This window comes from Coregonus lavaretus (assembly GCF_964263955.1).
Source record: "Coregonus lavaretus genome assembly, chromosome: 36".
Classification (NCBI taxonomy): Eukaryota; Metazoa; Chordata; class Actinopteri; order Salmoniformes; family Salmonidae; genus Coregonus; species Coregonus lavaretus.
The window spans coordinates 18027512-18039510 of NC_140023.1; the positions used below are offsets into that span (position 1 = coordinate 18027512).

Genomic DNA, 11999 nt, shown 5'->3' on the forward strand with positions numbered 1-11999 from the left:
AGGATTCCTGATATGAGGTAGCGTAAGCCTAATATGAGGCCCTAAATGGAGTAATGAATTTATGTGCATTTTGTACTGGCAACATCAAAGCACATAATACAAATTAAGCCTGAAAGCCTTATCACACAGATTCAAATCTGTAATTAATACTTTTTGCTGCCTCACATGGCTTACAAATGCTAAAAGCAATGCAGAAAGCTACATTTAATTGATGAATTTTGGTAAACTACATTTGCATCTTATTCTATGCACCCAAACAAGTCCATGAATGGATGGAATAGAGCCAATATACATTTTCAGTTGAGAGGTATGGAAGTAACATTTCTACATTATTTTCTACCTCTCCCAGGCAAGGGGTGTAATATATTTGTTTTCACATGTACCGTACCATTGTCCTCCAGTTGAAACTTGAAGACATGGATCCTTGTCCCTGTGCTCCCAGCATCAAACATAACGCCATACTGGAAACGTTGGCTGACCACTTCTGAGGACGTTGGTCTATTGGGGCTGCCCAACAAGCCCAATCTGGGGTGGAAGTGAGGTGGTATTTTAGAGATGGCTGGCCTTACACCATCATAGTGGTGCTTAACAAACATCAGGTAAGCCGCCAGGCAGCCCAAGAAGACAAAAACAATGGCCAACTTCGGTAACCTCATGGTGACTTGTGTGTTTAAGGCACATTCTGCAGTTCCTTACAGAACTAAAGGCTGTCCATTCTGCTGTTCCTCCTATAAATGAAACAGACATACAGCCGTTAGCCATCTGATAGAAAGCTGTTAAATAATTGACATCAAGGAGGTCATCAAGGTTTAGCTAGCTAGGCCACCTGTATTCATAATGTGGTCCTCTGTAGCTCAATTGGTAGAGCATGGCGCTTGTAACGCCAGGGTAGTGGGTTCGATCACCGGGACCACCCATACGTAAAAATGAATGCACACATGACTGTGTCGCTTTGGATAAAAGCGTCTGCTAAATGGCATATTATTATTATTTTCAATTATATCACTAGAATGTAGAAACTGTTCCTACTAGTAGTAGCTAGCTAGCTACATAACTAAACTTAAAAAGACATCCTCCAGTGATTTAGGAACTTTTTCTGTTGAAAAGTGATATCCCAAGCAGGGCATATGAGCGGAGTGGAGCGGTGAGAATCTCAGCTCCTCGCTCACGGAGCTGTTCACCCCTCCGCTCCCCCCGCTCAAAGCCACATCAGGCCAGTCCGCTCATTATCGCTCAGCGCTCAACGCAGTTTGCATCGCGCTCCACTCAAATCGCCCCCCGCTCACTCCAAAAAAGGAACAAAATCTGCATGTATTTCACTTTTAGCTTAAACCACAGCCTTACTTTATCTCCCCGAATTTGTTGCATACAGACTCATCTCGGATTATCCATTCTGTCTTGAAACGGGGATCTAACACTGACGCTAAAATGAGATGTTAATCAGTATAGTATATTCCATAGCGAATTGACACGTTGTTTGCCAATGTTTCTGTAAAAGCAGCGATGCCCATTGGAAGTGCAGCGTGAGTGTAATCGGTGAGCAGGGATTTGATTTCTGTGACAGCAGGGAGGATCATCCCCAGGTTCCCCAGCTCCTTCTGCATTTTGTCTGTGAGGTCTGCTAGTGGTGTCAGCACACTGACAAGGTGCGTCAGCTGCCGTACTTGATTCAGGGTGATGTTAGCAACATTAGACTTGAGTTTGTTTTGCCATAACGGGTCTTTTTGGAACAACCGGATGAACGACTGAATCATCCGCAGCTGGCTGCTCCATCGAATGGCGCAGGCATTTGTGGGGCGGACACCTAATTGGTCGGTTTCCTCTGTGCTCTTGCGTACACTTTTCACCAGGTGCCCGACTTTCACTAACAGCCTATTAATGTTGTCGTGCTTGTTAACGGCGTCTTTGATCGCCAGCTGAAGCATGTGAATGGGGCATCTCAGATGTAAATTTGACAAAGTAAAGTACTGATTTACCATAGTTTCTACATTAGAGGTTATCACTTCCACATGGACTTGCGAGGGCGCAGGTGGTCCCTCATCCTCCTCTTCATGTTCTGCGCTGCTGCTGGCATCCGCAGTCACTTCACCCTCCGCCTCCTCTTCAGTGCCAGGGAGAAGGTTAAACGCCTTGATCATGTTGCTGGCACTGTCAGTGACGACCCGAATCACATGTCGTTGCACGTTCCAATATTTAAGTACACTTTCATACTTTTGGTAAATACGATCTGCGGTATGGTGCCCCTGTATGTGCTCACAGCCCAACAAAACCGTGTGCCCCCTGAACGTCCCATCAATGAAACTGGCCACGATGCCAAGGAAGCTGTGCCCTCTTCTACTGGTCCAAATGTCTGCTGACAGAACGAGCCCATCACCATTTTGCAGTAGGTCTTGCAGTTTGGCTTCCATCTCTTCCAGAGCATGTGGCATGAGCGTGTCCCGTACGGTGTTATAGCATGGGGGGGTAGCCCGGTTGAGCTGCGCTGGCGAAGTGTTGCATCCCTTCGCGTTCTCCTTTACTCAGCGGTTCATAGTCCATGAAAATCATTTCAAAAAAATGCTACATCCAGCTCTCTTTTTCTCTCCCTTGTTATGGATGGGCCTTTGCATGACTGTAAGTCGCTTTGGATAAAAGTGTCTGCTAAATGGCATATTATATTATTATAAACTTTTGAATTCCTCAAAACTTTTCTCTTGTTGCTGCTGCTGCTCCTCTCGCTCTATAAAATACAAATTAATGGACGACACAAATTAAATTAAACAGATGGATTCTGGGTCAGGCTTGAGCATGCTTCAGACTCGTGGTGTGAGCGAGCGAAATTGGAGCGGGACATAGGGCGACGCTCCGTCCTTTTAAAAATGCCGCTCTGCGCTCTGTTCAAAATCCGTCCGCTCCCGCTCCACGCTCGCTCATATGCTCTGATCCCAAGTATAAATACAGTAAAGTACACACACTAAAGGGTAAAAAAGTAAACTTCAAGGGGTATAACATTCAAAGAGTGGCAGGTAGCCTTGCGGTTAAGAGCGTTGGGCCAGTAACCAAAAGGGGAGACCAATGAAATCACAAATTCCCATCAGACAATTGGTAGAGCATGGCGCTTGTAACGCCAGGGTAGTGGGTTCGATCCCCGGGACCACCCATACGTAAAAATGTATGCACACATGATTGTAAGTCGCTTTGGATAAAAGCGTCTGCTAAATGGCATATTATTATTATTATTACCACCTCCTTGAATGTCCTACTACTTGAAGTTTGCAGTTGTCTAAAAGACAACTTTGCTCAGAACATAATTGTTTTACCCTTTAGTGTGTGTACTTCACTCTATTTATTCTTGGGATATTGCTTTTCAACAGTAAAAGTTCAAAAATCGCTGGAGGGTGTCTTTAAAGCTGCAATATGTAACTTTTTGGGTGACCCGACCAAATTCACATAGAAATGTGAGTTATAATCTGTCATTTTCTTGGAAAGCAAGTCTAAGAAGCAGTAGATCTGTTCTATGTGCGCTATTTATATGCCTCCCTTGCTTAAGTTTTTGCATCTTTTACTTTTGGTTTTGTACACCAGCTTCGAACAGCTAAAAATACAATATATTTCACAGGGGTTTAGATGGTACCATGATTCTCTACACTGCTTGTTTTGTCACATAATCTGAAATTAGGCGAACTATTAGAATTTTAGCAACTAGGAAAATTAGGTGAAAACTGGAGTGCCACTATAAGCAATTAGCTAGCTAACTTTATCTAGGTACTGTACATTTCTCCTAACTCGAGGCCTGTGTTTTTTTTCGTTTAGAAATGTAAATAATCATCGCCTACAATACGGCTTTCGAAATATATGGGCACCCTCATCTTTCATCCTTCAAATAAATAAAAAACACTTACTGTAGCAGTGTTGCACAGATGAATACAGCTATGGGTGCGTCAATCCTACAAAATTACACTTTCCGCTAAATTTCCCTAGTTAGAGAGGCGTTCAGAGCATGCTAGATATGTATTTTGACTCGCGAGTGGCGCAGTGGTCTAAGGCACTGCATCGCAGTGCTAGCTGTGCCACTAGAGATCCTGGCAGGGATGTAGCTCAGTTGGTAGAGCATGGCGTTTGCAACGCTAGGGTTGTGGGTTTGATTCCCACGGGGGCCAGTATGCAAAATAAAAAGATAATGTAAGTCGCTCTGGATAAGAGCGTCTGCTAAATGACTAAAAAATTAAATGTAATTAGCACAGGTGGTCGCGTCTTGTCTTCCGTAAACAAGTGCTGTAACATAGAGATATGGCCGGGTGGGAACACTAACCCTATCAATGTGTGAATGAATTTAACCTTTTGTTTTTTAAATATTTTTTCCTCGCTGATATGAAACATAAGTTCCTTATGCTTCCACAACCGTACCGCAAGCGATTCATGTTCATGTTCATACCAAGCATCAGGGATTTTTACCAAACTTCCCCCGGGCCCTACTGAAGATGCCTTTGTCCAGTGACTCTTAATTATGTGTAATGGAACTGAGACTAGAGTCTTTATCAAGGGCTAACTTTCTCCTGACCTGTGACTTCTGTAAGACAAGACATGGGCCCCATGAATGGGGTGGGTTTCTCAATTTTGCATTGCTAGTATGAAATCGTATGTACCTAGAATAGTGTAAATACTGGCAGGCTAACTGTCACTGTATTTTAGTGCTGTGAGAGATGTCGGAAAATGTATTCGAAGCTAGCAGCTAGCTAGCAAGCTAACTGGCTTTGTCCCTCGCTTGCTGATATTGAAGACAACTTACAAAAGCAAATGCTGGATACATACCTATGCGTGCATCATAAGTAGCCACTTATTCTGATTCCATTTTCGATATTCCTATTTGGGACGATGGCTTGGCGAATACTCATGACATGTGAAATAATTAGCTTGGTGCGGGAAACTCAACCAGAGATACTCTTAAGGAGATTGGGAAACTCCATTGGAATTTTATTAACGCCCATTGGTGTACGTTGCTCATACGTCGTCAAGGGCCGCGCGGTGCTTTCTGGGACAAGGAGAGCTCTCCTTCAAGGAGTGAATGGGAGACAGTTGGGCGCCAGCTCCAAAAAACTATATTAGCATGAATTTAGTCAACAATAATAATAATATGCCATTTAGCAGACGCTTTTATCCAAAGCGACTTACAGTCATGTGTGCATACATTTCTACGTATGGGTGGTCCAAGCGCCATGCTCTACCAATTGAGCTACAAAGGACCAGAACTTTTCGCTGGGTTTCCGGAAGTATACAAACATTGTGTTTTATGCAATAAAAAAAGGCACATTTTTAAATATATTGTTGAACATAATATACACTACGGGCATATCAAAGTTCCAGAGTGAGATATCTGCTAGTTTTAAAAGTTATGGCCCATATGATACAGAGAAATTGGCATAGTAGGCAATGTAACCAATCACAGCCCTCCTTTTACTTGTATCATTGCACATCCTGCAAATCACCAGCGGAGGGCGACCATTTTGAATCCATTTTCACATTCACTCTGTTTTCTTGTGCTTACAAATTGGATCATAACTCTAAAAGTAGCAGAGATCCCACTCTGGAACTTTGATATGCCTGTAGAGCAGGGTTTCCCAAACTCAGTCTTCAACAATATATTGACAAAATTGCCCAAATCAAAAATGGTCTATTTTCAATATTCATGGTTATATTTGTCAATATTCTTAATACATTTATGTAAAAAAATACATTGAAATCAAAATCATACTCATTCACTTTTACCCGATATCCCAAAGTTAAGCATCTAAAAAATAATTATATGAAGACACAGGGTGTTACTAAAATCTGTAATAAGGGATCTTAACTCAACCGGACAGTTCAAAAGCCTAACATTTTTCCTTTACCCAACGTTTCCCACCCTTTTTTCAAAGAGAGATACAGAAGCCAATTACATTCTCATTGTCCTTATTGACAATATGGCACCAGCTGGTCTGTCTCTGGCAAGCTCGTGTCAGAAGCACTTCACCTCCCTCTCCAACAATCAATAGTTTTGTTAACGTTTACCAGCCTGTGGCAATAGGCCCCTCTTGCTACTCTCTATTCATTACCTCAATTAACGATCATTAGACTTGATAAATGGGCCAATCTGTTTTCTTTTGGTGTGCTTTCCCATGCACACGCTACACACACACGCAACGCTCTTAACGTACCCCCCCACACACCCACCCACACGTCTCACTCACAAAGGTGTGTGAGTGCGCTAGCGTACACACACTCATACATATACACATAAATAAATGACTGACATTGAGGGGCCTTGGGAATATGAAAGGAGGTTGGTGATGGTTTTGTAGATATTCAATTAGAGGCCCTTATGCAAATTGTCTGCAGATGCAGCGGACGCTGTGAAAAGGCCATATGCCCAGTTGTGTGTGTGTGTGCGTGTGTGTATCTAGGCCACAAGGTTCTGAAGGACCTACTGACCCAGAGACCTTTCTCTGTTATCAAAGATCAATAAGGAATGAATGGGGGTTAGTGTGAGCAGCCCTACCATCAAACTGTTGCACACTTGCTGCTATTGGAGGAGGGACGGGCCCCCTCCCTCTCTCCAAATGGATACACACATGAGTAGATCCATTGTATTTCTACCAGTCATTACATATGCCCATCAACAGTTTCTGCACAAAAGACCACACCCCCTGGATCCCCTGAATCAGCGACCTACAGCGCGCATTGTTTAACACAATTAATTTGTTAAGTGGCGGTTTGCAGGCTGCGTCATAGCTATTCATAGCTATTCAAAGGATATATAATGGCGCATAAGATGAAAAATCAACAATTCAATGTTCTGCATGATATCAGGATTTATGCCAACTGATACTCAACTTTTACATGAGAAGAAAACTGTAAAAAAACAAGAAATAATTATTATTTTTCACTCTGTCTCTCCTATAGGTTGTTTTTCTGAGCTTTCTGCAGTGTAAAGCATTTATACTCATGAGGTAGAGAAATAGCACAGTTTCATCACTTTGTGGTCCATATATGTAATTTAATCTTTAAGCCCCTAATAGCATTTTATCAGTTAATGGGTCAGACAACATGCTTAATGGTTCTGTAATCTTTCTCCTCCACGAGCAAACATTTTAATAATAATGATAACAACAAAAGTACGTTGAGTGGATCCTAATCGGCCCAGAGATTTACATACAAATTACATTTAGAACAATTACATCAGATCGTTAAGGGGCACTTCCAATGGAATGATGACTAATCCAACTAAATTGTTAAGAGAGACAGAAATGTCTATGTGGGGAGGAAAGAGCCACTCTGACCTGCGTCTGCTCACATCATGGCTATGATCATGGATTCTCAAGGAATGTCTTTGCCCCCTTAGTTCTACTTGGTAACTTTTAACCACTTGGGAACCACTACTACTACTACTACCACCACTACTAGGCCTACTACTACTACTACTACTACATTACTACTAAATTGCTTACAAGTTATTGTGATCACCAGTAGCAGTATGAATATAAGTAAATAGTATTGGTAGTATTTTCTCAAGGTTCTAAATAACTAGTAGTTGTAGTAGTACTAGTAGTACTAGAATAGACAGTGGTAGTAGTTGTAGTAGTAGAGAATACACAGTGCAAAGCATGTGTATATTGCTATATTTTAAGGATGGCCCACTTAATCTCTAGAGGGTTGAATTCTAAGAATGCTTGAGAGAAATGCTTGAGTGAAATATTGTCAAATAAATAAATATCTTAATGCACAGACTATGCTTCCCTCCATTGTGGATAGAAATGGGTTAGCCACTTTTTAAAAATCCCCTCTTTTCATTTTACATTTAAAATGTTTACATAACTATAGCATCATAGTCTCTTCTATCAAACTCTTGAGCCACGGGTACATCGAAACAGCAGGTTGACACTGCTTTGTGTGTTTCCTGTTAAAACTAGGATGACTCAATGCTAGATATTACGTTTATCAGAGGGACCTCCAGTATATAGCCTATTTGACCATTTCTGTTTCTCTAATGGCTTGTTTTCCATGCACATAGTTAGGTTAAGCCCTGCGAGCAGTATACCCTGAATAATAATACAACTCCTTATTAATCTCCTTTTAAAGTACAAAACAGTTGTCTAATCCAGCTCTTATTGGTTATTCTAAATACACATAACCTCAGCAAAATCCACAACCTGCTGTATTTCATGGGGACAGAGCACCATTGGATGAGATTACATGTAATCGACTTTGGGAGAATTAGTCATTCCTTATTACCATAGTGGTTTTTCAACTAACATAACAGGACTTTCCTAGAAAATCCCGTTGAACACACATTTTAATTTCATTTCTTCAGCTCAATCATGTTGAAGGCAACGTAAATAATCCAATGAGATTAATCAGTAGGCTATTTCTTTTTGCACAGTTTGGTATGGTTCAAGAAAGGCTGGAGTACAGTCTTTCAGTCTTGGGTTTGAGATTGTTGAATAAAACGGCTTTTCTGAATATTATGATCCCAATAACTGAAGATGATGAAAGATAATAGTACATAACAATACATAATTCTTGCATAGTCAAAATGTAAAGGTAGCTCAGGCCAGATGTCCATCTCGTAATCCATGGAGAACCCTGATTTAAAATATGAAAGTGAAATCTTCTATTCATTGTTATTCTAATATACTGTACTTACACTGAATTATATCCCTATCAATGCCTCAAATTATTTCCTAATAATCCTCCTTATAGTATCATGTGGCCTAGATATATAGCAAGTAGCTACGAGTCACATGGTTAACTGAATCCTCTCCTCTTCCTCACGTATACACCCCCCTCTTGATATTTTTTATTGCTTTTACCAATATAAATAATGGGTGATTGTTTGAAGTGTGATACTATAATCAAAACTGTAAAATCGGAGAAAATACAAAATATCCAAAGGCGCTCATATTCGTAAATGGAAACTGACTGCATAATCATAATGATTGGCTGACACTAGTGTCCCTCAATTTCATATGGTAACTGAGCTAAAGGGTGCAGGTGCAAACTTCAGTTACTTTCAGGTTGTAAGTAAAACCCATTCAAAGCTTGAACAAAAAGCGTTCTAAAGCATCACCCATGTCAACAAACCTTGTGTGATGAGGTGTGAATGAAGGAGTCAGGCGCAGGAGGTAAAACACAGAAGTCCAGAGTTTATTCCGTTTACATAAATAAAACGCACCAAGCGTCAAAACGAAACTATCACAAGGGAAATATTCCACCTTGGCAATAACAAATGGAAGCGTAGCTCAACCGAGCTACTCGCTCTCACTATGAAACAATCACTCACAAAGACAAGGGGAACAGAGGGAACACTTATACACATACTAATTAGGGGAATGAGCACCAGGTGTGTGTGATTGACAAGACAAGACATGACAAGTGGAGTGATGAGAATGGGATCGGCAGTAGCTAGTAGAATGGGATCGGCAGTAGCTAGTAAGCCGGTGACGACGAACGCTGAAACCTGCCCGAACAAGGAGGGGAGGCAGCCTCGGCGGAAGTCGTGACACCTTGAAATGGTATACAAAAGTAACCATACACCTCCACTATTTTTCAACCCATGTAGGCACAGGACCTTGGTTGGCCTTTATGGAGGCTATTGCTGTTATAGTCCTGTCTCCAGTATTTCATTTATAGCCGATTGCATTATGCAGTTTCAATTCCATTTTCATTTACTAGCGCAGGTCCTTTATAGATGGAAAATAAAAGGGATACGTGGGTAATACCACTTTAATTCATTATATAATGATTTAAGGGGGTGCAGGCAGGGGAACTATAATAATATTGGGATAATTTAACGCAATTTGCTTTATTTGATGTGTTCTGAGTCGTCAGGCTAATCTGCAGACATTGTTTAATAAATGAAAAAAGGGAAGAATCCAAACTATGGCTAATCCCTCAGCCAATGTCCTATTGGTGGGGATGATAGATTTACAATTCACTAAGAGAGTTTCACTTAGGAAAAATTAAATTAACCTAACCTGGCTTATTTTACTGCGGCAGGTAGCTTAGAGTTAAGCGCGTTGGGCCACTAACCGAAAGGTCGCTGGTTCGAATCCCTGAGCAAGGCACTTAACCCTAATTGCTACTGTAAGTCGCCCTGGATAAGAGCGTCTGCTAAATGACTAAAATGTAACTGGAGAAGGGGGCAGTCATGACAGGTACAGTGCCTTCAGATAGTGTGTTACAGCCTGAATTCAAAATGGATTAAATTATTTTATTTTTCTCACCCATCTACACACAATACCCCATAATGACAAAGTGAAAACATGTTTTTAGAAATGTTAGTACATTTATTGAAAATGAAATACAGAAATATCTAATATACATAAGTATTCACACCCCTGAGTCAATACATGTTAAAATCACCTTTGACAGCGATTACAGCTGTGAGTCTTTCTGGGTAAGTCTAAGAGCTTTGCACACCTGGATTGTACAATATTTGCACATTATTATTTTTAAAATTCATCAAGCTCTGTCAAGTTGATTGTTGATCATTCCTAGACAGCCATTTTCAAGTTTTGCCATAGATTTTCAAGCCGATTTAAGTCAAAACTGTAACTAGGCCACTCAGGAACATTCAATGTCATCTTGGTAAACTACTCCAGTGTATATTTGGCCTTGTGTTTTAGATTATTGTCCTGCTGAAAGGTGAATTTGTCTCCCAGTGTCTGTTGGAAAGAAAACTGAACCAGGTTATCCTCTAGGATTTTGCCTGTGCTTAGCTCTCATTCCGTTTCTTTTTATCCTAAAAAACTCCCTAGTCGTTGCCGATGACAAGCATACCCATAACATGTTGCAACCACTAACATGCTTGAAAATATGAGAGTGGGATTCCCGAGTGTCGCAGCGGTCTAAGGCACTGCATTGCAGTGTTGTGGCTTCACTACAGCCTGAGGTTCGATCCCAGCTGTGCCCGGGAGTCCCATAGGGCAGCGCACAATTGGCCCAGCGTCATGAGGGTCTGGCCGGGGGGGGGGGGGCTTTACTTGGCTCATTGTGCTATAGCGACTCCTTGTTGCGGGCCGGGCGCCTGCAGGCTGACTTCGGTCATCAGTTGGACACATTGGTGCAGCTGGCTTCCGGGTTAAGTGAGCAGGTGTTAAGAAGCGTGGTTTGGTGGGTCATGTTTCGGAGGACGCATGACTCGACCTTCGCCTGTTGGGGAGTTGCAGCGATGAGACAAGATCGTAATCACGAAATTGGGAGAAAAAAGGAGGTTAAAATAAAAAATATATATATGAAGAGTGATGTGTTGTGTTTTAACTTAAAATTAAAAAATATGAAGAGTGGTACTCAGTGATGAGTTGTGTTGGATTTGCCCCAAACATAACACTTTGTATTCAGGACATAAAGTTAATTTCTTTGCCATATGTTCTGCAGTTTTACTTTAGCCTTATTGCAAACAGGATGCATATTCTGTACAGGCTTCCTTCTTTTCACTGTCGTTTAGGTTAGTATTGTGGAGCAACTACAACGTTGTTGATTCATCCTCAGTTTTCTCCTATCACAGCCAATAAACTATATATAACAATAACTGTTTTAAAGTCACCATTAACCTCATGCTGAAATCCTTAGCGGTTTCCTTCCTCTCCAGCAACCGAGTTAGGAAGGACGCTTGTATCTTGTATCTTTGTAGTGATACCTCTGGCAAGTGTCTTCACAGACATTTTCAATCTCTCCTTGTCCCAGTCTGTAATCCCAACATGTTTCAAGCTGACCACCATTGTCCCTGTTTCCAAGAGCTCCAAGGTAACCTGCCTAAATGACTACCGCCCTGTAGCACTCACATCTGTAATTATGAAGTGCTTTGAAAGGCGGGTCATGACACACATCAACACCATCATCCCAGACACCCTAGACCTACTCCAATTCGCATACTGCTCCAACAGATGACACGATCTCAATTGCACTTCACACTGTCCTCTCCCACCTGGACAAGAGTGGAAATAACTGTGAGAATGCTGTTCACAGACTACAGCTCAGCATTC

General features: G+C 41.4%; 1 protein-coding gene across 1 annotated transcript in view; it reads right to left on the reverse strand.

Annotated features, from left to right (window-relative positions):
• LOC311110974 (ectonucleoside triphosphate diphosphohydrolase 6-like) overlaps positions 1-4992 on the reverse strand; it is a 33119-nt gene extending 28127 nt beyond the window's left edge. The window contains exons 1-2 of the mRNA XM_084153632.1: positions 4792-4992; positions 389-728 (exon numbers count right to left, since the gene is read on the reverse strand). Of these exons, the coding sequence (XP_084009758.1) occupies positions 389-656 (268 nt within the window). The 5' untranslated portion in view covers positions 657-728; positions 4792-4992. The remainder of the gene's footprint in view (positions 1-388; positions 729-4791) is intronic.
• Positions 4993-11999: the final 7007 nt, after the last annotated feature.